General features: G+C 52.3%; 1 protein-coding gene across 1 annotated transcript; it reads left to right on the top strand.

Annotated features, from left to right (window-relative positions):
- On the top strand, positions 1–27866 carry BPIFB4 (BPI fold containing family B member 4). Its single transcript, XM_045810046.2, has 16 exons — positions 1–106; positions 913–975; positions 1738–2257; positions 3220–3324; positions 4133–4276; positions 6910–6973; positions 7435–7495; positions 8560–8651; positions 10235–10438; positions 12144–12197; positions 15018–15188; positions 17493–17560; positions 20020–20062; positions 21757–21820; positions 23878–23954; positions 27551–27866. Exons 1-16 carry the CDS (start codon positions 1–3, stop codon positions 27572–27574), a joined length of 1860 nt encoding a protein of 619 aa, XP_045666002.1. The 3' UTR covers positions 27575–27866.

Genomic DNA, 27866 nt, shown 5'->3' with positions numbered 1-27866 from the left:
ATGTGGACGGCCTGGTGCGTGGCCGCTCTGTGTGTGGCAGCTGTCTGCGGCACCCGCCAAGAGACAAACACTGTCCTCAGGGTTACCAAAGACGTGCTGAGCAACGGTGAGTCCAGGCCTACGGGGGGTTGGGGTGACATGGGGTGGGCAGGGCTGTCCCGCCAGCTCTGAAGTTGCCCAGGACCCTCTTCACCACCAGCAGATTCTGCATCGGGTGGACGGGTGAATTATTCCCCCTTTTGCTTTCGGCTACCATTTCCTGAGCACTTGCGTGCAGGACAGCGAGTTGAGGACCTTAGAGCTGAGGCAGCAGGCGGCAGTGACTATGAGCTTGGGGCCCTGGACTCAGGCTTCCTGGGGCTCAAATACTGTGTGGCCTCAAGTCCACGACTTGAGTTCTCTGACCTCAGTTTCCCGATCTGCAAAATCGATGTGATTTTGGCCCCATCACGGGGACAGATATGAGGATGAACAAGAAAGCCTTTTGCAAACTTATCACAGTTCCTGATACCTGGGAGGCCCTCAAATGCAGGAGCTGTAATTATTCCTGCCTTTAATTCTCGGGACCTCATTTTTGTCCTCTGGCAAATGAAGACTCTCCCTGCCCTGATTCCCGTCTAGGCAGGTTTATAAGCTCTAAAGTATGGAGCCCTCGAAAGGGAGGATGAAGGAGAAAATCTTTCCAGGTTTGGTGAATGGTGTGAGATCTAGTTACAGTGAGAGCAGGGCAAGGTCTGCAGCTGGTGAGCTTGCCGGGATGTCAGGGCTGGATTGGTCTAGAGGCGTCTTCCCATTTGACCCTGACATTTTACCACCAGGAAAATGGGGTGCTGAGAGCCCGGGTAGTGCTCCAGAGGTGGCCCCCGGGGGCTGTGGGAGAAAGCCCTGACCGGCACTTCTGCTTCTCCACAGCCATTTCGGGCACCTTACAGCAGAGTGACGCTCTCCGCTCAGCCCTGAGAGAGGTGCCCATGGGTAAAGCTGGTGGTGATGGTGGCGGACCGCTCCTGGGGGGTCTGCTTGGTGGAAATGGAGGTGGAGGTGGTGGGGGCGGTCTTCTGGGGGGCCTGCTTGGTGGCGGGGGTGGAGGGAGTGGTGGTGATCTGTTGGGTGGAGTTGGGGGAGGCTTATTGGGCGGTGGAGGCAGCAGTGGTGGGGGGCTCCTGGGTGGTAGTGGTGGGGGGCTCCTGGGGGGTGGAGGCAGCAGTGGTGGGGGCCTCCTGGGTGGTAGTGGTGGGGGGCTCCTGGGGGGTGGAGGCAGCAGTGGTGGCGGGCTCCTGGGTGGTAGTGGTGGGGGGCTGTTGGGGGGCGGAGGCAGCAGGGGTGGGGGGTTGTTGGGTGGCGGAGGCAGCAGGGATGAGGGGCTGTTGGGGGGCGGAGGCAGCAGGGGTGGGGGGCTGTTGGGTGGCGGAGGCAGCAGGGATGAGGGGCTGTTGGGGGGCGGAGGCGGCAGGGGTGGGGGGCTACTGGGTGGCAGTGGTGGGGGGCTACTAGGTGGTGGTGGTGGTGGTGGTAGGGGCGGTGGTCTCCTGGGGGGCCTGCTTGGTGGTAGGGGTGGAGGGGGTGAAGATGACTTGCTGGGTGGAGTTGGGGGAGGTTTGTCGGGTGGTGGTGGCAGCCGTGGTGGCGGTCTGCTGGGTGGCAGTGGTGGTGGTCTCTTGGGCGGTGGTGGTGGTGGTCTTTTGGGCGGAGGCCGACACCATTACAATGACTACAGACGCGTTGAATTCTCCCGAGGTGTCGGTGGCGTTCCCTACAACGATTTCCATGTCCGAGAGCACCCCCCAAAATATACCAATGGCAATCAGCTTGGCGGTAATTACAAGTATGGTCACATCGAGACCAATGACAACACCGCTCAGCTGGGGGGCAAATACAGATACGGTGAGATCCTTGAGTCAGATGGAAGCATCAGGGACCTCCGAAAGGGCGACTACCGCAATGCCGAGAACGCATATGGCGGCCACAGGGGCCATGGGCGGTACAGGTCAGCCGAAGGTGCAGCAGTCGCGGGCAGGCTTCACCGGAGAGAGCTGCGGCCTGGAGAGATCCCACCCGGTGTAGCCACTGGGGCGCTGGGCCCAGGTGGTTTGCTCGGCACTGGGGGCATGCTGGCGGCCGATGGCATCCTGTCGGGCCAAGGCGGCCTGCTCGGCGGAGGTGGTCTCCTTGGTGATGGAGGACTTCTCGGAGGAGGCGGAGTCCTGGGCGTGCTTGGCGAGGGAGGCCTCATCAGCACCGTGCAGGGCATCACGGGGTAAGAAGGGGCCAGGCTCCCCCTATCAAGCCCAGACGATGAATGTACAAACCGGGGGATCACCCCCAGGGGCCGGAGTTGGAGGAGTGACAGTCTAGAGAGCCCTGTGCACTTCAAGGCTTGGCCTCAGGACTGGAGGTCTTGAGAGCCCCAAGTTGTATGGCTTGGGGTCTTGTCCTTAAGCAGCCCTGAATTTGAGTCTCAGCTCACCTTTTTATGTACGTGTGTGACTGTGGGCCGCACTTTTCATGGCTCTGAGTCTTGATTTCCTCGGCTGTAGAATGTACATTGTCAGAGTTAGAGTGGAAAACACCCAAGGATTTAAAATTACACATATGTAGTAATTTCATCTATGCCCAGTCTCCTCCCATTCACTATCTAATTCCATGAATACTCAGCACTCCTCCTCTGTGCAGGCCGCTGTGCTGGCCCTGAGCACATGGCCACGTGGTCAGCCAAAAGGCACAGCTCTTGCTCCCCCAGAGCTTGCAGGCTGATGGGGTATATGGGCTTTCATAAAGACGCCTGAAAATAATCGTACAATTATAACACTGGTAAGCAGTTCGTGGGGAAATGAGGATGTGTATAATGGGAGAGATCAGGGAAGGCTTCCTGGAGGAAGAGGGTCTTAAACTGAAATCTGAGAATATGTAGGAAGGAACCAGGAAAAGAGGGGCAGGGACAAGCAGAGGGAATGTCATCTTTACAAGAAAAAAACCCCAAAGGAAATACATGGAAATGTAAACAGTGCGTCTCCAGGCAAAAGGAGTATGGACCATGGCGTTCTTTTCCCTTTTCACCTCTCTGGGTTTTCCAAGTTCTATCCACAAACGTCAGGTGTCTTTAGAGTCAGGAGGAACGAATGCGACACGGAGAAGGGGGTGGTGTGAGGCGGGCACTCCTAGCGAGGGGCGGCAGGCAGGCGGGATGACCTCCGTCTCACCACCCCCGGGCCCACGCAGGCTGCGCATCGCGGAGTTGACCCTCCCCCGGGTGTCCGTGCGGCTCCTGCCTGGAGTGGGCGTCTACCTGAGCTTGTACACCCGCGTGGCCATCAACGGGAAGAGGTGTGTACCCCCAGCCCTGGAGGGGCCCCGTCAACCTATGTCCCGGCCGGGAGATCTTGGGCAGGCATTTCCCCTCTCTGCTCCGTAGCCTCTTTGTCCATAATGTGGGGTAAGACCTAACGTGTTACCAGCACATGGCTCGCACTGGGGCTCGGGTCATCTTACGGTCCCTGTCCTCAGTGCAGGTGGCCTGCATGGTTGTTAAGGTCTGAGAGGCTGGAGACAGGTGACAGCCTGGGTTTGAATCCTGACTCTCTTTTAAGCTGCGTGACCTCGGGTCAGCCCCTTCATGTCGCTGAGCCTTAGTGTCTTTGCCGGCAATGGGCATGACACCTCCTTTTCCGGGTGGCTGTGGCCACAGGCAAGGGAGGGCAAGCAAATGCCTCCCTGGAGAGTGCCTGCCGCAGAGCAAGTGCTTATCCAAGGCCCTCGGACAGTGGACTTCCGCGCTGATTTCTCCCCATGGGATGAGGTCATATCTATAAAGCTAGGTCGATGGGTAGTCGCCTTGGAAACCAGAATTTATATAGAGAGCTCATTTATTGAACCTGTTCCTAGCCTTCGAAGCCCTCATAGACTAAGGGGGAGATAGATTTGTTTGCAAATGTAGAGGGACCAGGGGGTTTGGGACCCCTAGAGATGAGCGAGGGGCACACTAGGTGCACGAAACCAGGAGGCAGGGACAGGGGAAAGAGGTGCTGGCCAGGACTGAGTGAAGCTGCAAGGTGCTGGCCAGGACTGAGTGAAGCTGAGCTGCCTGGCAGTCGAGGCTGACTCACTGTCTCCCCGGCCCCGTGATCTCCTCCAGTCTCATCGGCTTCCTGGACATTGCTGTGGAAGTGAACATCACTGCCAAGGTCCGGCTGACCATGGACCGCACAGGCTACCCTAGGCTAGTTATTGAGCGATGTGACACCCTCCTGGGGGGTATCAAAGTCAAGCTGCTTCGAGGGTGAGTACCAGCGGGCAGTCGAGTGCCTTGGGGGATGGTGGGGTGGGCTGTCTTTGACAAACCATATGGTTATGAGTAAAGGCTCCAGAAGCAGCCTGCAGTTCAAACCTCAGCTCCACTATTCATTGCTGTGTGACTTTGAGCAACTCTGTTGCCCTCTCTGTGGTCCAGCTTCTTTGTCTGTGGAATGCAGGTAATTCTTTTTCCCTTTGGAATTGAGATAATGAATGCAGAACACAGTGCAGAATCTGGTACATTTTAAGAGTTTTCTGAATACATGTCTAGCAGGAGTTTTGTGTCCCTTGGACCCCCAACTCAGGGGGAAATTTCCCAGTTGGTTCTGTCCAATGCAACCTTGGTTAGGGGTTGAGTTTTTTCTGTTATGCCCTCCCCACAAAGTGGCCAAATCCCCATACTCTGTCCGGGGAAGTTAAAAGTGTCTGTGTATTGAGGGGTACGCTGTCCCCAGGTGTTGGTTTTGGATGAGGGCACATCAGCGCAGCTCAGAGCTGAGTCCTTTCTCCACTCCTTGGCCCTCATCATGGGAGATGCTTCCTTGGCTTCTCTCTTCGAGGCCTCTGGCCCCTTACTCCTTCCCCTCCTGTGTTATCAATCTTTTCTCCCTATCACTCCAGTACTCATCCCACCTAGACTTTGGGAGTAGAAAATCTCCTTGTGCCACTTGAACTCAAGAATTTCTGATTCATGTGAGCTTCTCTGAGTCTTTGTTTCTGCTCTAGGGTAGGTAAGGACAGAGAAAATTGGCCCCTGATATTTTGGTGAGGAGAGCAGATGGAGAGAAGCACCCAGAAACCTCCCAGATCTTTACATTCATATTTTCACTGGGAAATGTATTTGGTAGTACATGGTTCAAAATATTAAAAAAAAATAGGGGCGCATGGGTGGCTCAGTTGGTTGAGCGTCTGACTCTTGATTTCAGCTCAGGTATTGATCTCAGGGTCATGAGATTGAGCCCCACATTGGGCTCTGTACTCAACAGGGAGTCTGCTTGAGATTTTCTCTCTCCCTCTGCCCCTCCCCTGCTCTCTCTCTCTCTAAAATAAATAAATCTTTAAAAATATGTATAAAAAAATAAAAGGGCACAGACTGAGAGCCTCCTTCCCACCCTGCCTCCCATCTGCCCCTCCCCAGCAAGCTCACTGTGCTTCTTTCCGATTCTCCCTCCAATTCCGTTCTACAAATGAAGCAAACGTGAACGTAGATTCTCACTCCCAGCCCTCCTTTAGCACACACGGGCACACCCTATAAACACCATTTTGCACTTTGTCTCCATCTACTCTCTTTGGAGATTTTTCTGTATTTGAACATTGAGAGTTTCTTGTTGTTTTTACGGCCGTGTAATATTCCATTGTCTGGCCGAACCACCAAGTATCGGTCTCGTCCCCTGGTGTGGGGACATGGCAGTTCGTCTAGTCTTCTGCTCTGACACACAGGTTACAATGAATAACCGCTTATATACATTTTAAACGTGGGCCGATGTATCTGCCGGATAATTTCCCAGAAAGAGAAAACAGTCTTAGCCCTGAATGTGCACGGATTAAATTCAGGTGATCCCCCCCCACACCTAGGCACACACGCACCCGCGTGCACGTTTGTTCTCAAGGGCCTTATCCTCCAAGGAGAATTGGAACCGAGATAAGGCCCCTTGAGGTGCGAATCCTCTTGAAAAGGAGACCAAAATACATAGTGAAACATTCTAATTAGGACACGATCCCACGAAATTCTCTGCTCTGTCAAGCTGGCAGGCTGGACGGTCAGCTACAACGTGGGCAGGCACAGGTAGGGAGTGTTCGGGGGGAGGGGGAAACGGATGGGGTTTTCAGGGGCCAAGCTGTTGGTGACACTTTGTGTTAGGAGAGCCATGTTTCACTCACCTTCTCATCACTGCAGGGCCTCACAAAACACACGCTTGCCTTACAAGTCTGTCTGTCTGTCCACCTATGTGTCCTGTCTATGCATCAACACTGTGATCTCCTTCCCTCCTTAACTACCTGGCAGCTGGTGACGGACTTAGAACTCGCTCTGGACCACTTCTCCCGACCTGTTTCCTTGTCTGTAGAACCGATCACATCTCCCAAGCTTTTCAACATCAACAGCTCATTTCCTCTTGCGGACCGCACGAGCACGTTTTGCTGGCCAGTGTTTCTCCTCCCCTCCCTTCCACGAACATCAATTGAGCACCTACTATGCACCAGATGCTGTGCTAGGTGCTTGGATCAAGCAATACGTCCATTTCCCTTCGGGGTGACCGCACAAAGCTGCGGCAGGCAGCCCGCTAGACGGGCACGTGCGCAGGAGGGAACGACTTGCACATAAATCAGGCCTGGCCCACTGCAGAGTTCAAGGAGCATTTGTTTGTTGGATGGATGGACGGACAGACAGACGGATGGACGGATGGACGGACAAATGGATGGATGCATGCATGCATGCATGAATGAATTGAATGAAAAGCCAAGCGATTTGCCAGGGTCACCTGTCCGTTCAGGCCCAGCCACTGTCCTTCCAGCTTTCAGAACAATTTTCCAGTACTCGCTGCCCAGGGCCTGGCTAGGGACCCCGAGTGTGGACGAGCTTGGTGAGCTCCCGCCTCCCCTCCACTCCTCTCTCCTCAGGCTTCTCCCCAACCTCGTGGACAACTTAGTGAACCGAGTCCTGGCCAATGTCCTCCCTGACTTGGTGAGAACCCATCCTGGGACGGGAAGCTAGAAGCACAGACTCTCCCCAGACTGAGGGACCATAGTCCGGCCTCCATCCCTGTGGGCATGCAGGTGACCCAGAGGGATGGAGGGAGCCAGAGGGCTGGGCCATGTTCTTGGGGGCCCGGGGAGGACCCAGAGGACCACGGAGGGACAGATTAGTGAGGGGATAAAGAAATGGAGCTTAGGAGTCACATGGTTCTGGTTTGAACCCCAGCTCGAGCACTTCCAAGCTGCCTGACAATCATATCCCTTCTCTGAGGCTTGGTTTTCCCAGCTATAAAATGAGTATTATGAGAGAGCCTTCCCCATAGGGCTGCGGGGAGGACCGTGCCAGGCACAGGGCAAGCCTGCAGGAAATGTTAGCTGCTGTCAGTATCCGTGCGCCCCCTCCCCAACCCCAGCCCCATCACCGGAACCTCATGCCGTCTCCCCCTACAGCTCTGCCCCATCGTGGACGTGGTCCTGGGTCTTGTCAACGACCAGCTGGGGCTCGTGGACTGTAAGTCCTTCCCGCTTTGCTTCGTTCAGCCAGCATCTGCCAGCCCCGATCGGGGCCCAGCCATGGAAGGCACTGGGGACGTAGCATGTCTGGGAGGGGGGCCCAGCGTGGTGAGGGCACACCTGCTCAGGCCCTCGGAGTGTGGCACGGCTGATGGCACAAGAGAGAGGCTACCTGGCCAGACATCCCCCACCTGGCCCGGAGGCTCAGGCTCTGGACTGGGACTGGGAAGCTGGGTTTGAGTCCTGGCTCTGCCTTGACAAGGTGTGGACCTGGAAAGACTTTCCAGCTTCCTCATCTTTACAATGGGGGGGTTGGCTTCAGCCCACAGAGGGATTGGAGAGTGAATAGCAGAGACACTGGGGAGACTGTCCGGGTCCTCAGAACTAGGCTCCAATACCACCCCATGATCCAAGATTTCTGAGTGAACATTCCTGAGGGCAAACCTGCCCCATATAGTTGTGGAGTTCACGCGCAGCACGGTTCCAGGGATCTCCTTTCACATAGACCAAAACATAAGGGAGATGCCTGACTTACGAGGGGCTACGGTTTCTATAGCCCTACAGTGCGGCCATCTGGGGCGGCACTTCCATCTCTCGGGACCCCTGGCAGTTTGAGGCTGGCTTTCCCAGACAGGTAAAATACTGTCCCTCTGTGGCCAGGAACAAGGGAGGAAGAGCCCAGACAATGCAAGCCTTCAGGGAAATCCCAGCTTCGACTAAGCACCACATTGTGCAACCTTCGAACTTCTTCCCTGGTCACAGGACTCACAGTTTACAAAGCTTATCAATATCCAGAATCTCGTGGACCCCACAGTATAGTCTAAGGTGTTAAATATTAAGTCTATTTTACAGAGGAGGAAACCAGAGTTCAGAGAGGTACAGTGTCTTGCTTGAGGTCACACAGCAAGGAAGAGACAGAGCTGGAATTTGAACCCAGAACTCTTGCTCTTTTCATGCTGTCTGGATCTGGAGCCTTGCTGTTCCGCCTACTTTGGGGCACAAGGAGGGGTGGCATCTTGGAGGGTCGAGGGGATTCCCTGTGACCCCCACCTTTACCTGCAGCGCTGGTTCCTCTGGGGATATTGGGAAGTGTCCAGTATACCTTCTCCAGCCTCCCGCTTGTGACTGGGGAATTCCTGGAGCTGGACCTCAATGTGAGTGCCGGGGCCTCGGGGCAAAGGGAGGCGGGCAGGGGTGTGAGCGCCAGACCCATGGGCTTCTGCTCAGTGTCTGCGAAGCAACATTTGAACAAGACCTTCTTTTGGTGACTCGAGGACCTTCTAGGAGCCACATTAGAAAACGCAATCACAGCCAACACTTACCAAGGGCTCCCTGCCTTCCAGGCACATTCTGAGTGTTTTATGTTAATTAACCCAGTCTATGCTCACAGCCACCATGTGACATAATGAGGCGAACTCTTTATGGAGGAAACGGAGGCGCAGAAGTTAACCCACTTGCCCAAGGTCACACCACGAATAAAGGGGACCCAGCCCAGGCCATCGACCTTCTGCTACTGGGGAGTTGGTTTACCTGGGGGAAGGAATCTGGCCAGTAGAGTGCTGACAAGCACTAGCAACCCGCTCTCTGGGATTAAAAAAAAAAAAAAGTCCTGATTTGTAGCGTTTGCTAATTCCCACTGTCTAAATACGGCCACCGTGGCCCATTTCAAGCTACCAACTTGATATCACTGAATGAAGAGCTGGAAAGACAAGCGTAGATAATAATGTCACAAGAGTGTTTATGAGCTGGCGTCAGCTGCTTCCAGAACACCACTGAAGCTGGCCCCTCACACGCATGCGTGCTTCCCCTGGGCTGTACCAACGTGGGTGCCTCCCTCCTCCTTGCCGTATCAGATACAGAGCGGCGGATACTCTCCTGCCGCCCCAGACACAGCGTGCTTGTACACACGTACACAGGCACACCTAGTCTCTTCATAAGCAAGAGCCGTTCAGGAGATACTTGTTGGCTACCTGCTGTTTGCCAGACTCCGGGCTGGGGCTGGAGGTGCACTGGCGAACAAGGTGAGATCTGCCCGAATGGAGCTTGCAGTCTACTGGAGGGGAGAGGCCATGCAAGAGTCACTCAGACAAATACGCAATCAAAGATCATGAGTGCTGTGAAAGAGGGTCCCAGAATATAGAGCCTGAAGCAAGGAGATAGGATGTAACCAGGGAGGTCGTGGAGGGCTTCATGGAGGAAGTGACACTTAAGCTGAGACCTGCCAGATAAGTGGGCCATAACAAGAGAAGAGTGTGGGGGAGGGAACAGTGTGTGGGAAGGTGCCACAGTGGGGGTGATGAGATGGTGGCGGGGCCTGACAGGGCAGTAGGGACAAAGCGACTCTCCATGAGGTGGAGAAGTCCCCGGGGGCAGACCACACAGCACTTGTAGACCGTGGAAATGTGTCTGGTCTTTGGAGAGTAGCTATGCCACGGCCTTTTGCAGATCCATAAACACGCTAGCGCTTTTTGGCAGGACCGAGAGGGGAAGAATCCACGTCACACATGTATTCAAAGCAAAGGATGGCTGTAAGTGGTCATAAATTGAGAACTGTAAGAGGTTCCATTCCATCACAAATGAAGAAGAGCCAGGGGGCATATAAGAAAGGGCAACTCAGACCCAGAGGGTTTCATTGAGGAAGGCTGCCTGGAGGCAGACTCAGGACCTCACCCTGGTCCCAGCCTCCTCCACTCATCTCCCTGTACCCCTGTGACCCCTTTCCTCTCTGTTTCCCCAGACTCTTGTTGGGGAGGCTGGAGGAGAGCTCATTGACTACCCACTGGGGCGCCCAGCCATGTCTCCCAGACAAAAGATGCCAGACTTGCCCCCCATGGGTGACAACACCAACTCGCAACTGGCCATTTCTGCCAACTTCCTGGGCTCGGTGTTGGCTCTCCTGCAGAAGCAGGGGGCCCTGGATATTGACATCACCAACGGCATGGTGAGTCGTGGCCCCATCGAGAGGTGGGCTGGGCTGGGCAGCAAACGGCTCCCCGCTGATCCTGTCTAGTCCCTGCAGCCTTGGGAAAATTGCTTTAAAGCAAGAACAGTAGTAGACAGTCCATCCCTCACTCGTTTCCCACTCACGGACGTGTATTGATTATGGCAGTGTTTACCAAAGCATGGTGCCTAGGGTGATTTTAGGTGATTCATAGCCATGGCATGAAATAGCATCAAATCATACGATGAGAAAGTTGCTCCCTATTCAGTTCTATTTAATTTTATGCCAATCCTTCTTAAAAAGCTTATATATATTCCTATATATGTATCCCAATGTAAATGCTTAGAATCCTTTTACTTTGTACATTGTTACTAAAAAACTAAATGATACATAGGAATAAGGTATGATCCAGAGTAATTTTCTTTCCAAACCTTTCCTTGTGAAAATTTCAAGCCTTCGGAAAAGTTACAAAATAACACGATTAATGCCCAAATATCCTTCACCCAGATTCACCAGTTAATATTTTGACATATTTGCTTCATGTCTACCAATCCGTCCATCCATCTGTATACTCACCCATCTACCCACCTACTCATCCCTCCATCCATCCTTCTGTCCATCCATCCATCCATCCATCCATCCATCCATCCATCCATCCTTCTGTCCATCCAACCATCTTTCCATCTATCCATCCATCCATCCATCCATCCATCCATCCATCCATCCATCCTTCTGTCCACCCAACCATCTTTCCATCTATCCATCTATCTATCCATCCATCCATCCATCCATCCATCCATCCATCCATCCATCCATCCTTCTGTCCATCCAACCATCTTTCCATCTATCCATCCATCCTTCTATCTGTCCATCTCCTCATCCATCCGTCCTTTCTTCTCATCCATCCATCCTTCCATTCATCTACCTATCTAAACTACCTAGTTAGCTAGCTAGCTATTGTTGAACAATTTATGTTTTTGGAAACATGACATTTCACTCCACTCCAGAAATCTGTGTCTATCTGCTAACAATAAGATATTCTCAAAAAAAAACCCACCGTATGAATTGTGTCTATCTTGGTTCCATCAAGGAGAAAGTCTCCGTTTAGTGCCAGTATATAGTTAACCCTCTCTTGCACTTTTAAGTGTCCTCTTTTTAACTCAGAGAGAACAGAACTCACACCCACAGCCCTCCACAGACAATGATACCCAAGCAGAATGTAATGGCATTATTTAGTTTTTATTGCATTCAATTTCCAGTTGCCATTTCTTTCTGTCAAATGGTACTGGCTTTCCATTTTTTAGTATTTGAGGTTTTCAAAAGCAAGTCAATTGAAAGAAAACATTAAGTAAGTTATAGTACAGGTTGTTCAGGGATGTGGCAGAATTACGCATTTAGTGGACACTGGGGTACGCACGTGGACTCACTGGTGTTCCCCTTGTTTCAGTCAAGAATTACATTTAGAGGAGAGAGAGTCAGGCCTGTGGTGAGCTTAAGTGGCTGGCCCTGTCCACTTAACCACAAAACAGCTACCGTGGTCAGTATGGTGGTTGCTGTTGGACAGGCAGGACCCCCAAGGGGTCTTTAAGGGGAAGAAGATCCCCCACTGGTTGTCGGAGGGTGTGTAGGAGTTTAATCCCTGTGTTAGCATCTCCTGTCTGTCCCCCTGGCCTCAGGGACTCACATGACCCTTCTTGTCCTACAGTTTGAAGAGCTTCCTCCTCTCACCACGTCCACGCTGGGAGCTCTGATTCCCAAGGTATGTAAGGTAGATGTGTCCCCTTGTCTTCAGCCCTGCCCTCCTTCTAGCTGTCCCAGGAACTGGGTGATCCGACACCCTCCCTAGGAGTGCTGTGACAAAGGTGTGCTATCCAAATCCCTATGAGAGGGGGGCATGGAGGGTTGAGGTGGAAAGACCTGAGCTCTAGCAGCAGACGGGCCTGCACAGGTCTAATCCTGGCCTGGCTACTTCATTGCTGTGTGTCTTCAGGCAAGAGTCTTAACATCTCTGAGCCTTAGCTTCCTCATCTGTCAAAAAAGGCTGCTAACTTCCACTCCACAGCTTCACCTGGGAGAGTAAGGGGATGAAGGTGATAATTCATGTAAGGGTGCTGACCCAGAGCACAGGCAGGTGGAGGGTGGCTTAGACGGGAAGAGCCAGGCTTTTGGAGCAGACGAACATGATTTTGAAGTCTAGCTCAGCATGTCTCAACCACGTTGCCATAGGCAGATGACTTCCCGCTGGGCCTCAGTTTCCTCATCTGGAAGATAGGAATAACAACACCCACTTCACTGTGTGGCTGTGAACCTGGGATCTGAACGTAGGCACAGAGCAGGCCTCTGATAAATGTTCTCTGTTATTGTTCTTGTTAATAGTAACAAAATCTTTTTAAAAGGGGTGGGAGCAAGTGGGCTCTTGTCAGGTTAGTAGCTATGTGCAGGTGGAACGAAGGCCCTTCTGACCCCAGTTCTTGTCCCAGCGCTGGTCCCAAGTCTGTTACCCTGCACCTGGCAGCAGAGAGCTTCTTACGTAGTAAGTGTCATGCGGCTACGAAGGGTTGCTGTAATCTACAGCCGTTCTAGACATTTCTCTGTTCTGTTTGCTTCTGGTTGTAATTCAGAGGCAGGAAGGGAGACCCAACTCAACAAACGGTCACTATCGCCCTCTTGTGGTTGGAAGCTGAATGGCAGAGCACCATTGTCTAATGTCATAGTGGCAGCTTTGGGAGACAGGGAGAGTCCTCAGTCAACTGGGTCTTTTATTTATTGGGCCACTTCTTATGTGCACTGCACTTTAAAGCTTACGAAAAAAAATTTAAGAATGCACTCTTTTATTTGGTTTTAATTACCCCCTGCCCCACATTAATGGGGCCAGAAGAGAGGAGTAATCCATTTTACAGACGGGGAAACAGAGGCTCAGAGAAGTCACACAGTGTGGCAGTGGCAGAGCTGTGCTAGAGCAGGGACACCCCTGGGCGCAGGGGAGGATTCGGGCTGGACACAGAGGAACGTTTCTGGAGACCCAGGCTGGGGTGGAGTCACCAAGAGAGGATTGATCAGAGCTGGGAGGGGTACCCCGGGTCTCCTGCTGCTGTGGGGAGAGTTTGAGGCAACCTCTCCACGTTCCTGTGAAGGAAGGTGTTGCTAATTGCTGGAGACGGTGTATGTTGGGGTAAGCCCCTCCAGCTGTCCTGAAAATCCCTTTGGGAAAAGCCAATTCCCCAAGTCATTGATTTGTCGAAAGCCAGGTTGCCAAAGGGTGAATTCACTAAGTGGTCATTTGGCTGAATTTACTAGATTTGCCAACAGACCCAGTTTGTTCAAAAGAATTTCACCTTGGGGCACTGGGTGGGTCAATGGGTTGAGCGACTGCCTTCAGCTCAAGTCATGATCCCGGGGTCCTGGGATCGAGTCCCACATCAGGCTCCCTGCTCCACGGGGAGTCTGCTTCTCCCTCTGCTCCTACCCCCACTCAGGCTTTCTGTCTCTCTCTTTCTCTCTCTCGCAAATAATTACATAAAATCTTAAAAAAAGAAAAACAAGAACTTCACCTTGAATGTGTTCAAGAAAATAAATAGTCTTCTTAGGACTGGGATCCACACAGCTGCATTGCTCGTGGAAGTTTCTGTTTACATGGAATTCTTTTTAAAGCAATTTGGTAGTTTTCCCCATATATTTATGTTCATGTAATATATTTAAGAAAAGTGCTCCTTAGGGGAGCCTGGCTGGCTCAGTCAGAAGAGTGTGTGACTCTTGATCTTGGGGTCGTGAATTTAAGCCCCACGTTGGGTGTAGAGATTACTTAAAAATAAAGTCTTAAAAAAAAAAAAAAAGAAAGAAGAGTGTTCCTTAAAATAACTTCTTTGGTAAAACAGTTATTTAGCAAATATGGGAACTGATTGCTTGATGACTTGTCCCTTTAGCTGATTAGCTTTTGGGGAGTCCATTTGCAGCAAACGGGCTCCGATTGCTCCCAGCGTGGGTCTCCAGAGACCCCAGCGAATCCAGGTAGGCTGTGCCTCGCTCTGGGACCTCACTGAGAAGCGCCCTCAACTGTGAACTTTCTCATTCCAGGTGGGGCGTCCGGGGGGCAGCAGGAGGGGAGGGAGGCCTGGGCTTCTGAGTGACATAGACCCGGGCTGGAACTTCAGCTCTTCCGCTGGCCTTGGACAATTTGCTTGAGCCTCAGTATTTTTAATCTGTGACGTGGAGAGAAAATACGCTATGGAGTTGTTACGGTGATTTGATGCAATCGTGAACGTCCGGACGAACCCATCTTGCTAGAAGCAGGTTCTGAGCATTTTGGGGCATCAGGCATTGAGCTCGAAGCTCTGCTGTCACCCCCACTTTTGAATCTCCCAGTAACCCTACATGAGAGCCTCGGAGGGGGCAGCCCCCTGCCCAACCTCAGGAGCAGGTCAGAGCCCCCGCATGTGGTCTGTAGGGCTCGAGCGATGCTGTTGGACCCGAAGGTGCCCAGTCTGAAACCCTGGGCCATGTGTTTAGAGGTTGGCTGATGACCCACTGGGCACCCCCACTCTCCAGGGCCCCACTCACGCTGGCCTGGTGTCCCCCCCAGGTGTTTCAGCAGTACCCTGAGTCCCGCCCACTCACCATCAGGATCCAGGTGCCCAACCCACCTTCAGTGACGCTGCAGAAGGACGAGGCACTGGTGAAGGTATTCGCCACGTCCGAGGTCATGGTCTCCCAGCCCAACGACGTGGAGACCACTATCTGTCTCATCGACGTGGTGAGTATCGGCGGGAGGGGGGGCGCCATGTGGTCTTCTGGAGCCCCCAGACCCCTTCAAATCCCTGCGGGACCAACCATAGTGACTACAAGCCCGACACGGGGCCAGATGATCTGATTCAAATCCAGTCTGTAGCATTTCTAGCTGTGTGATCTTGGGGGGATCCCTCCCTCCCTCTGGGCTTGATTTTCCCCTCTGCTCTATGGGGGCGGCCGCGGGGCATTGGCTCCACGCTCAGAGCAGTAGCTGGCATACCGGAAGGGCTCCTTCACAGGTTGTCTAGCTCAGTGTGGTAGGTCACGCATTCAGCAACCTGTACCGAGCAGCTACCCTGGGTTACGCTTTCCCCTGGATGCTGGAGAAAAGGGAAACAAGGCAGATGGTACTGGTTCTCATGCCCCTGGGCCCCAGCGGGAGACAGATACGAATACAATTTCCAGTTATTTCATAGAGAGGAATCCTCTTAAAACATGTGGCTCCTTTTCTCAAAATTTTTCCTTTCAATTCTGAAACAAGAGTCAATCCACTAACAAGGACCCACAAAGTTCTAGATCAACCCCTGGTCACCTTTCAGCTCCTCACTCTTTTGCTCTTTCACCAATGTGCCAGGTGGAGTTCCACCCCAGGGCCTTTGCATATGCTGTCTCTGCTGCTGCTTGGAACGCTCTTGCATGACTCACTTCCTCATTTCCTTTAGGTCTCTGTTCAAATGTCACCTCCCCACAGAGGGCTTCCCAAGACCAGCTGTCTAAAATATCCTCACCCCTGGCATATCTCTCCCTCCCCCCCTCCCTCCCTCTCTTGCTCTCCTTGGTTCATAGCCTTAACCTGACGCTATACAATGCATCTATTAGTTTACTGCTGGGCAGAGATGTGCATTGGCTTCTTCACTACAGGATCCTCAGAACCTAGCACAGGGTCCTGCACATAGTAGGTGCTCAGTAAATGTTTGTTGAAGCAATGTGCTATGTTAAATGCCACTCCCCCTTGGTGGTTAAGGCTTTAGATTCAGACACTTGGGGTTCTGTCCCATTTGCTGTGTCTTCTCAGGCTCTCCTCCCAGGGCTCAAGACCAGATGAGCTGCCTCTAATCCGGGAAGTGGGTATTCTTGGCTAGAGCACGCCAAGCCATGGTGTGTCGGGAGTCCGTCCTGGGCGTCCTCAGATGCCAGATTAAAAGGGCTGGTTCTCACCCAGGGAGTGGCGATGGCTGCTCCTTGTTGGTTAGTCCCTACTGTGTGGACATTTTTCCATCAACAGCCCAAATGCCTTAGGATCCTGCTCGGAGCCCTGCCATGACTCCCCAGTGCCCCCAGGAGGCAGCCATGACTTCTCTCCAGCCTGCTAGCCATGCCCGGTCTGGCCCCTTCTCACTCCAGTCTCCTGCGGTCCTTTTGCCTCCTTGCTCTCTGGCCTTTTCTTTTCCCTTTAATGCCAACCTCTTTCCTGCCCCTGGGCCTCTGCACATACCCTTCCCAGTGCCTGGATCACTCTCACACCCTCTTTCTCATCTGGCCAAATCCTACATACCCTTCATCTCCTTGTGAATGGATGGGATGATTTTGCGTGGCCACACGGGTCCCTGCCATACACACCCAGAGCATCCAGTCCTCCGTCATCCCAATTATTATTATTATTGTTACTACTATTGTGACATCGCCTGAATATGTTGGAGATTCCTTTCTTCATAAGACCAATTTATTTTATTTTATTTTATTTATTTTATTATTTATTTTATTTTATTTTATTTTATTTTATTTTATTTTATTTTATTTTATTTTATTTTATTATGTATTTGATGGGGGAAGCAGGGAAGCAAAGAGGAACTTTCCCATAACAAGGCTTCTGCTGGGGAGGGGTTGCTCTGGACCTTTCATGCCCTCTGCTGGGGGTGGGGCTGGGGCAGTTGTGGGGACACTGGTGATGCCCAGTCCCCTCTGCAGTGGAGCAGAGTTTGTAGGCTACGGGCCACCCACCCGCTCTGAGACAGTTCAGACACCACCAGCCAAGCCATCGCTGCTCCCCGCGACAACGTCTCTCGGAGGGAAGTTCATTCAGCCCCGCCGACTGACCTGAAAGCAACACACTTGTCCACAAACATAGGCGGTTTCTTATTCCCAACCCCTTCCTTCCAGAGCAGGGATATCCATCATACAGGGAGCGTTACTGGGCTCTCGGCTCATAAAAGGAGGTTTGACCAAGACCTCGCAGGACAGACAACCTGTGTTAACGCGCCCCTCGCCGGGGCCTGGCACACACAGCCCGCCCCGCGGCAGCGCCTCATTCTCACCCCCTCTCCTCCAGGACACAGAGCTCTTGGCCATGTTTTCCGTGGAGGGAGATAAGCTCATGATCGACGCCAAGCTGGACAAGTAAGGCCGTTTGCGGACTCGGGCTCCCGCCGCTCAGAAAGGCCTCTTTGGGGCAGCCGTGCCTGGTGCCAGCTGCTGCAGGGACACCAGGGCGGACACCGGAGGTCCCCTCGCACGGCTGCCAGGGCTGGGTAGATCCCAGAGGCTGCAGGGGTGAAACCGGGCTGTGACTGTCAAAGCCACTGGTGCGAGCTGGGCAGGGTGGGTGATGCGGGAGCTTCATAGAAAGGACCTACTGTCAACGACAACAACAATGTCAATAATAATACCAAGGACGGGCGTGATGCTGATGTGCCCGGCTTTGAACTAGGTATTTGAATGCGTGACAACGGCCTTGCGAGGTCGGGGCTGTTATTCTCCCAGCTTCAAGCGGAGACAACTCGGGCTTAGCGAGGAGGGCGTACTGACCCAGGGCCTCACAGTGGGTACAGAGAGGGGCTCTGGGCCAGCCCAGGCCTGTCAGGCCTAGAGCTGTGGTGCTCGGTTACAAGTGCAGGCTTCGGAGCCAAGCAGTACGAGTTCAAATCCTAACGTGACCACTGACTGGCTGTGTGACGTAGGCCAAGTGACTCTGCCTCTCTGAAACTCAGTTTTCTCACCTGAAAATGGGGATAATAGTCCCTACCTCGTAGGACTCATGATAACGGCTGTTATTTGTTGGAGGCTTTCTACTGCCAGGCATTGAGCTAAACCCGAAGTGTGTCTCAATTCATGTCATCCCTGACATCAGCCTGTGGCAGTAAGTACCATTATTACTCCTACTTCAAGATAAATGAGCTCGTACGTGAAATTGTCAGCACGTGCCTAGTTCATTATAAGTTGTTCTTCTTACAACAAATATTTATCAAGCCCAACAATGGGAATTACTTGGAATATGACACGAATCAGAGCCATCCAGGAGTCTAAAGAGGTGATGCTTGACCTGAGCCTGGATGACCGGGGGTGTGGGGGGTGGGGTTCGGGCAGTGCGAGCAGGGCAGGCAAACTCTGAAGGGCAGGAAAGAGCTTGGTGTCGGGGATGGAGAGGCTGAGGGGGAAGGGGGGGAGGGAGTGGAAGTCGGCAATAAAACACCACTGAAACAGTCTCCTCCCCCGAGAAGTCTCATCGGTTTCTGTCCTACCAGACGCGCGAGGGCTCTAATGGCTCTGGCCCAGGGCGAATCTGGTCCGGCCTCTCTCGGGTCGGGCTGTCGGTTTGCAGGCGAGATTCAGGCCCAGGGAGACCGAGACCCTCACGGTGCAGAGAGAGACCTTGAACCCCGGCCTCGGGCCCCCTCCTCAGAATAGCGCAGCGGCCAAGAGCTCATCTCAGGGCCCGAGTCCCGGGCTCTGCCTCCTGAGCTCTGTGGCCCTGGCGAGGTCCCCTCTCGCCAGGTTCCTCCCCCAGGGGTTTGCTGAAAGGACCACGCGAGGTGGGGACAGTTGCTCCTGTGGGCGTGGCACGCACCGTGTACCAGGCACGGGCTCTACTTGGACTGCTCATTTAGTCTTTGCAGCCGCTTACTGTGCAGAGGAGGAAACTGAGGCAGAGAGAGGCTAAGTACTTGGCCAAGGACACACAGCCGGTAGGTGTCACAGCGATGATTTAAGCCTTATGTATAGCAGTCCCTCCTTATCCGTGGGAGGCGAGTTCCGAGACCCCCAGTGCTGCCTGGGAGTGCAGCTAGCACGATACCCCGGCTACACTGTGCTTATCCACACACATACCTGGGGTAACATTTAATGTAGAAGTCCGGCACGGTAAGGGATGAACGACAATAACTCATAACAAAATACAACAAGTACAACAATATACTGTAACAAAAGTTATGTGACTCTCGTCCCTTTCAAAATATTGTACTATACTCACCCTTTTTTTAAAGATTTTATTTGTTTATTTATTTGAGCGAGCACAAGCTGGGGGAGGAGCAGGAGGAAGGACAAGCAGGTTCCACGCTCAGCGCAGAGCCCGACGTGGGGCTTGATCTCACCACCCTGAGATCATGACCTGAGCCAAAGTCAAGAGTCAGATGCTTAACTGACGGAGCCACCCAGACACCTCTATACTCACCCTTCTTCCTGTGGTGATGTGAGGTGACGAAATGCCCACACGATGGGATGAGGTCAGGAGAATGACGCGGGTACAGTGACGAAATGGCAGGCTACTCCTGACCTTCCCGTAATAGGTCAGAAGGGGGATCGTCTCTTCCAGACCGCAGCTGAGCGCAGGTCACTGAGCCCGTGGACAACGAAACCTCGGATAAGGGGGGCCGGTATGGTATAAAAGCCCGAGGACCAGGTCTAGTACAAAGTTGGGGTTCACTACGTGGAGCTCAATGCTGTTCTTACTAACTGCCCCCAGGTCAAGTGAGGTCTTGTGAGGATGTCGGTGGGGGGGCTTCTGAGAGTTTATGGAAATACAGCCCCTTATGACCCTCCGGCAATCACTACGTCTAACAGGTGGTTCTCTTTCTCGGCAGGACTCACCTCAACCTCAGAACCTCAAACGTAGGCAACTTTGACGTAAGTACTGAGCTCAGGCCCTCGGGCAGGGTCTCCTGGGAGTGGCGCCCCGTGTGGCAGGCTGGGGCCCAGGCAGCTGGGGAATGCCGAAGCGTTGGCATCACCTCTGTCAGGCCTTGCTTACAGGTGGGCAAACGGAGGCCCAGAGAGCCAGGGAGGGCCGGGGCACAGACCCCCCACTCCAGCCCTGCCTGTGAGGCCGTCCCGTTTGAACCGACCACTCCCGTGGAGGCAACGTGGCCCAGATCCGTCCGCCCCACGGTGGGGAGGCGGTAGGACAGCCATGTCCTGCGGGACCCCTGCCTGTCTGGATCAGGTCAGTGGCTGTGCCGCTGACTCCATGTGGGCAACACCAACCCACTCTGAGCCTCAGCAAACAGGTTTGGATTAATTTCCAGCCACCATTTTACCAAAACGCTCTGGAACTCTGCCTTTCTAATCTGAGATGCTCAGATTCTAGGGTTTGGTCCTGTTTCCTCATTTCTTTGTTTATTCTTGGGTCCCCCACACCACCAAAGTCTCCAGAAATGCCTCCCTTTTCTTTTACAAATTGACGACTGAGCAGAGGCCCGACTTTCAGAACGAGATGGGGTGAGATGTCCGCATGTGCACAGACACTCAAATACCCACCGTGTTGCCTCTTCCTGAGTTTTTGCAACCGCAGCCCCTACAAGCCATGGAGTTGGTGTTACCAGCTTTATTTCGTAGATGGAGAAACCGGGGCCTGGGGCTAGGCTGTGACATGCCTCACAGCTGGTTGGGGCATGGCTGGGACCGGAGCTGGAATCTTCGGACTCCAAGCAGAAGCAGCATCTCGCACAGTGTGAAATTAGCGAATAGTCAGGGACAACAGAGACCAGGCACTAGGCACCAAATTAAGCTTTTTTTTTTTTTAAACAATTTTCTCTCAATCCTCACAACAAACTTATGATCTGGATACACGTATTAGCCCATTTTCCACATAAGGAAATGCCAAATGCAGAGAAGTTGGGCGACGTGTCCAAGGTCACGGCGCTGGGATAAAAGTCCCACGCCCTTGCCACGGTCCTACCACGTGGTTCTGCACCAAACCATGTACTTTACAGAGAGGGGCTTACATTTGCCTTTTACAACCACTGTACGAGGGAAAGGTTATTCACGCCTATTTTCAGAGTGGAAACCAAGGCTTAGAGAAGTTTAGGGCACACGCACACGTGAGAAGTTCCAAGGCCGGGCATTTCACCTGATCGGCCTGTAACCTTCACTGCCTCTTCGCAAGTGGGGCTTGCTGACCCATTTTACAGCTGAGGAAGCTGAGCGTCCAAGAGGTGAGGGAGATTTCCCAGAGGCCCACAGAGACTGAGCTGGGATGGGAACCTGGCATGTTGGTGACACAGCCCCAGGGCCTTGCGTGACATCACGGTGGTTTCAGAGCAAGCCACCATAGACTACGGGCCCTAGGTCTCCCCCAGTCCCTGCCTTACCGTGAGCCTTGGACCAGCGCTGGCCTAGCTCTGGGCCTCAGTCTCCCTAACTGCACAGACAGCAGGCGGACAGATGTGCCCTGCGGCTGTCCAGCTTGGTGGTTCTGGAGTCGTGGAAGCTCCCAGATTCTCCCAGATCAGCTCTGCAACTTCCCAAGGGCGGGGCCTCGAGGAGCCCTTGGGGATCCAAGTGAACCCCTGCGGGGGTCGAGCTCCCTTTCTTCCCTGCAGGTTGGCCTCCTGGAGGTGCTGGTTGGGAAGATCTTCGACCTGGCGTTCCTGCCCGCCATGAACGGTGAGAGCTACGCCCGGCCTCCGCAGGGCTGCGTGGCGTGGGGCCTGGTAGCTGCCGGTTTGGCGGGCATCATACTTGACACTCAGCCATTCTGCCGCAACAGGATTTCTGAGAACTTCATTCTAAGCTTATTTATCTAACCCTCTGAATGCAAATGTTGCCCCAAAGGTCAACTTCCTTATTTGCTGTTCTGCTGTGTTCTTCTCCTCCTTCTTCCTCTCCTCCTTCTTCCTTCTTCCTTCTTTGGCTGATTGTTTTGTTTTTCTGATTATCTACGTAAAATTCTGATTATAGGTGAAAATTACATATGTGTAATTTTTAAAAAGTCCAGAACAGTTTAAAAAGTAACTTCTCACCTCCCAGAGGCCATTAATCTCAACACCTGGTTCTAGTTCCTTCTAAACTCTTTTTTCTCCATTCAAAAAAAAAAAAAAAAAGTCCAAGATATTTCCTGATTGTTTTGTGTGTTTACTTTCAGCTGTGGTAAAATACACATCATAGGAAATCATTTTTAGGTGCAAATTTAGTATTGTTAGGTTTATTCGTGTTGTTACGGTCCTGATTGATTTTTAATCATGTATTTAATTTTACTTACATAGGGATTATGTGAATACCTTGTTGCAAAAGCTCTGTCAGTACCCATAAAGCTGAAGGTGCTCTTAGGATCTCCCGGCCTCCCAACCAGAATCCGCCCCTAGGCAGCCTCGTTACCAGTGAGAGGATTTTCCCGCTTCATAGAACGAAGGGAGAAGGGACGGAGCGCGATTCCTCCTCTCTGCGCTGCCTTGGGGATGTTATCAGGAAGTTATTTGAACTGTGGGGCCACTGGAGGCTGGGAGAGCTGAACCCCTTGTAACTGGAAACCTCGTCCCAAGGCCTCCGCCGCTTCCCCTTCGTGGAGGAGAGGATGGAGAGGGGCTGCTATCAGCTCTACCAGCAGGGTTCATTCGGGGGAGTGCTCCATGTCCAACAGACCTTTATCCTGGAACCTGTCACCAGAGGAGGCCGAGTGGAAATCACAGGAAGGCCCTGGTCCCCAAGGCCATGCGCGCTCCCTGGCGGGAGGCGACCACTTCAGGAGCGAGGCTGGGCTGGGCTGGGCTGACCTTTGAGGCGAGAGGTGGAGACTCTCGCCCGGTCTTGGCCACCAAGAGGTGACAGCAAGTCCCTCCAGCTCACTGTCATGCAATTTACCGTTGTCAAAAGTGAGAGACTGGATTAGGACCATGATTCTCAAAGTGGGTTCCATGAAAAACTAGTCTTACAGGATAGTCTTAAGAAGAGGGTTCCATGGCCAAGAGAGTTTGGGAAATTCGGAATGTCCTGCCCGGGGGTAGATTCGCCATGTGCTTAGCTCTCTGAAAAGTCCTGCTGGAGGAGGAAAATCTGTTTAATGTCACTTAATCCAGTTCCACCACCTACCTTTCACCCATCCATTCCTTCCTCCCTCCCTTCAAAGGACACAGTCCTTGCCTGCAAAAAACTCATAGCCTGGGGGCCCCTGGGTGGCTCAGTCGTTGGGCGTCTGCCTTCGGCTCAGGGCGTGATCCCGGCGATATGGGATCGAGCCCCACATCAGGCTCCTCCGCTGGGAGCCTGCTTCTTCCTCTCCCACTCCCCCTGCTTGTGTTCCCTCTCTTGCTCGCTGTCTCTCTCTCTCTCTCTGTCAAATGAGTAAATAAAAAATCTAAAAAAAAAAAAACAAACTCATAGTCTGGGTAGAGGCGACAGATGGGGAAACAGAGAATTCACATTCTGTGATTTCTGTCACGGTGGGGGCGGTTCAAGGGAGCAGCAGGAGCCCAAGGTTGCTTGGCCTGGGCTGGGGGAAGCTTCACAGAAGAGGTGACATCCAAAGTCTCGGGGGAGGCTCAGAGCCCGGCAGGCAGGTGAGGGTGAGGGCGTGTGTCCCGGGCAGGAGCACCTGCTAGGACAAAGGCCTAGAGATGGAAAAGAAACGGCTGTTCTCCTTGAAAATCCTGGCGGCTTCCTGTAAGGCTGACACCTCTTAGCCGCGCTGACTCGGTCTGACCATTTGGTGTTGTTTCTTCTCACAGCCGTGCTGGGCTCTGGCGTCCCTCTCCCCAAAATCCTCAACATCGACTTCAGCAATGCAGACATCGACGTGTTGGAGGTAAGGGGAGAAGAACTCTATTCTGCCCTCTACTCCATGCCCAGGAGTTGGGAGGAGGAAGAGAAGGGAGGGGAAGGGTGGGGCAATGGAAGTCTTTTCCTTCAAAGGATGGGGCTGAGGGAACAGGAAACAAAGCTGAAGAACCCTTCAAGGAAGCTCTCCCCACCCACCAACTCATTTCGCTCCCAGGGCAGAGGTCATTGCCCCCATCTTGCAGATGGGAATACTGAGGCTCAGAGCGGTGCGATGTAGTTCACTGGAAAAACTTTTATTGAGCACCTGTTGAGTGCCAGACGCTGTGCACGGGGGTGGGAATACAGCAGTGAACAAAACGGACAATCCTGGCCCCCGCAAAGCTCTCCCAGCCAGGGGGAAGATGGCCCTTTGGATAGACATCCCTGAAATAATTGCTAATTATAATCATGGCAGGTGCCTTGAAATTCAAATGCAGGTGGTCTTTTTGCCACGATAAAAGCCACATATGCTTGTTACCTGAAATTTGGAAAATACAGAAAAGATTAAACAAACACATTTATCCTCTTAGATACACTTGCAACCTAGAAATGACCACTTAAAATGTTTTGCTGGTTTTTGTTCCAATCTTTCTGGAGTTTTATTTTTCAACATGACTTTGCTCAGTAGGGCACTAGCGTTGAAGAAGGAGGCCTGGGTTCCAATCCCGATTCTGCCAGTATCCAGCTGGGTGACCTTGGGCAAACCACTTCATGTCTCTGAGGCTCAGTTTTTGTCTCTGTAAAAGGGGCAAATCATAGCACCTTCTCATAGGGCTGCTTTTGGAATAAAGTGGTACTCTATGTGTCAAGAGCCTTATACAGCCCCAGGCACATAGTAAGCATTCTAGAAGCGTCCATCATTACCAGTGTCTTCATTTTAATAAAGAGTGCTGCAGCGAACATCCTGGCTCATAAAACTTTCTGGATTCAGGATTCAGTATGTTCCCTAGAACACACTCCCGGAAATAGAAAGAACGGGCCTTTGCCCCAGAATGACAACTGCCTTTCCTAAAGGCGGCCCCATCCGCACCGCCTCCAGCAAAATGCAGAGAGCCCAGCTCCTCACACAGCTGCCAGGCTTGAGTCTCAGCCCGGGGTGGCCCCCCACCACCTCAGGGGAGCAGTGAGGGGAGGTGGGCAGTGACCTTGGAGGGGCAGAGTGGGCAGGGGTCAGATGCAGGCTCTGGGATAGTCCTCTGGGGTGCGTGCCCTGGTCCCATCTCTCGAGCTCCTGTAGGACCTCAGCACTGCTCTGAGCCTCAGTCTCCTCGTCTGAAAATGGGGACCAATAATACCCACTCGTGGACTTTGTGATGAGAAATTAAATGAGATACAGTATTTTAATGCTGTTATTCCCTTGATGCTGCCATTCACACTAATACCGTTATTCAAGGGGGTCAGGAGCTAGGGATGGGATCGGCACAAATTTACCACCACCACCATCATCCCCTCCCCCGACCATGTACTGTTTTATGTGCATTTGGGCCTCAGCACGACCCTGGTGCTGCTTGCCCGCACATCACAGATGAAGGACCTGAGGATCAGAAAGGGTAGGCCACTTGCCCAAGGTCACCCAGCTAGTGAGAAGTAGGTTTTGTACTGGAATAATGGACGCAGTTCCTACCAGTGGTTCTCGACCGGGGCTGTATTGCAAGCCTCCTCCCCAACCTAAGGGCCTTTTTTAAGTTAGTGGGGATGATTTTTTTCTTTCCTGAATAATCATGCTTGAGTATTTCGCATCAAAATACATATTATTGCATTATAAATGACTTACTTTTTAGTTCTTCTTTGTATTCGAGCAAGGGATATCAGTAGATTATATAGATCTGAATTTCATTTCAAAATAATAAAGGAAAGAGCACAAATACCAGTGATAAAATGTAAATTGGGGTGTTGGGTCTGAAAGGTGCAGAACCACTAATTTAAAGAGAGACCCAGCTTTGGGGCGCCTGGCCGGCTCAGTGGGTAGAGCATGTGACTTCTGATCTTGGGGTCGTGAGTCTGAGCCCCGCACTGGCTGCAGAGATTACTTAAATATATAAGCTTAAAAAACAATAAAGACCCAGCCCAGTCTTGGTCTTGCACAACCTCTGTAAATGGTAGCTACTTTCTTATCCTCCTCCTCCTTCTTTTTAAAGATTCATTTTAGAGAGAGCACGTGGATGTGGGGGAGGGGCAGAGGGAGAGAATCTCAAGCAGACTCCCCGCTGAGCACGGAGCCTGACGCAGGGCTCATCTCGTGACCCTGAGATCATGACCCGAGCTGAAACCAAGCATCAGGAGCTCAACCAACCAAGCCACCCAGGGGCCTTCTCCTTCTTTTTCTTCTTCTCCTCTCCCGCCCCTCCTCCTCCTCCTCTTCTCCTCCTTCTTCTTATTATACGGTTCTAGCCATTTATTTTAACTTTTCATTTTAAAACAATTTTAGACTTCCAGAAGAGCTACAAAAATAGTACAGAGAGTACAAGAATACTCTTCCCTCAGTTTCCCCTAATGTTGGCATCTTGTATAACCAGAGTATAATGATCAAAACCAGGAAGTTCACATTGACAGAAAACTATTAACTCATCTACAGACCTTCCTCAACGGTTTCCCCACTGCCGCGCTTTGTCTGGTTCAGGATCCAGGATCCCACTTTGCACTTGGTTGTCAGTCCAAATCTGTGACGGTGTCCTCCAACATGTGACAGTTCCTAAATTCTCCTTGCGTTTTATGACCTTGATGTTTCTGATGAGACTGGCCCGTTGTGTGGGATGTCCTACAATTTGGATTTGACCAATGTTTTCTCACGATGAGATTGGCGTTACGTATTTTCTGCGAGAACGCCCCTGGCGTGGTGCTGTGCCCTTCTCAGCGCACCGTATCGGGGACACGCGATGTCAATGTCTTCTTCCTGGGGATATTGACTCTGATCACGTGGTTAAGGTGGTCCCGGCCAGTTACCCCACTATTGGTTAAGTTACCATTTTTCCCGTTGTAACTAATAAATATCTCACGAGGAGATACTTGGAGACGACCACGGAAATATCCTCTTTCTCATCACACTTTCTCCCCCTCATTTTGGCATTCTTTATTGGTTCTTGTCTGCAAGAGTTATTACTGTGGCGTTTGCCTCATGGAGACTCTCCTTTTCGATCGTTCCTTCCATTTATTCGTTGAAATTTTGCTACAAGGAAGAGCTATCCCTTCTCCCCCATTAATTTATTTACCCCATTATTTTTATCAGTACAGATTTATGGGTACTTACTTTGTTCTATGGGTTAAATCTATTATTTACTTTTTTGTAGATATTTTGAGTTAGGAAAATTGGATTTTGGAAGAATGTGGACAGAGGCTCAAGCTTGCTTCTCTTGTTTGCGGGAAGAAGGAGATGAGGGTCAGGGAGGGAAGTGTCTTTCCAAAGGTCACCTGTACAGGGCAAGCTAATGACATGGCCAGGGTGCTCGACGGGTTCCTTTAATCCCAATAAACCTTGCTCCTTCCCAGAAATGTGCCTTGCCCAGTCCCCAGGCAGGTGACTGCTGAGGCTGTAAGCAGAAGCCAGCTCCTCCACTAACTGTGTTCTCTGTTCTGACCTCCAAGGACCTTCTGGTGCTGAGTGCCTGAAGGACACAGGCAGAGACGCTGCTGCAGCCCCGGGAGAAGCCAGAGCTCGCCCTTCTGGAAAGGCTCTGCTAACACAGTCTTTAGCCCTGAGTCCCTGAAGGGGGCCTGCCCCCTACGACAGGTTCCCGCCCAGCTTCCCAACCCTCTTCCCACCTGCCCCCCTCCCCCGAGAAAGGAACCAGCCAGAGACTCTTTTGGCAAAGAATCCCATCCACAGTCCGTCCTACGGTCCATCCCCGCATTGGGAAGGAGGTCACCCGGAGGACTGAGGCCTCTTAGACTCCATGCCAGA

The sequence above is a fragment of the Ursus americanus genome, chromosome 22, assembly GCF_024610735.1.
Source record: "Ursus americanus isolate L20-20 chromosome 22, mUrsAme1.1.p, whole genome shotgun sequence".
NCBI classification, from domain to species: Eukaryota; Metazoa; Chordata; class Mammalia; order Carnivora; family Ursidae; genus Ursus; species Ursus americanus.
Note: the sequence above shows the minus strand (reverse complement) of the source record. Positions and strands in the feature narration are given on the sequence as shown.

Bases quoted from the DNA above. Each gene is read 5' to 3' on its own strand.
- BPIFB4 (XM_045810046.2), top strand. From the start codon at position 1: ATGTGGACGGCCTGGTGCGTGGCCGCTCTGTGTGTGGCAGCTGTCTGC. The intron at 976-1,737 runs GTAAAGCTGGTG...AATTCTCCCGAG, and splicing joins CCTGAGAGAGGTGCCCATGG to GTGTCGGTGGCGTTCCCTAC. The intron at 12,198-15,017 runs GTATGTAAGGTA...TGTCCCCCCCAG, and splicing joins TGGGAGCTCTGATTCCCAAG to GTGTTTCAGCAGTACCCTGA.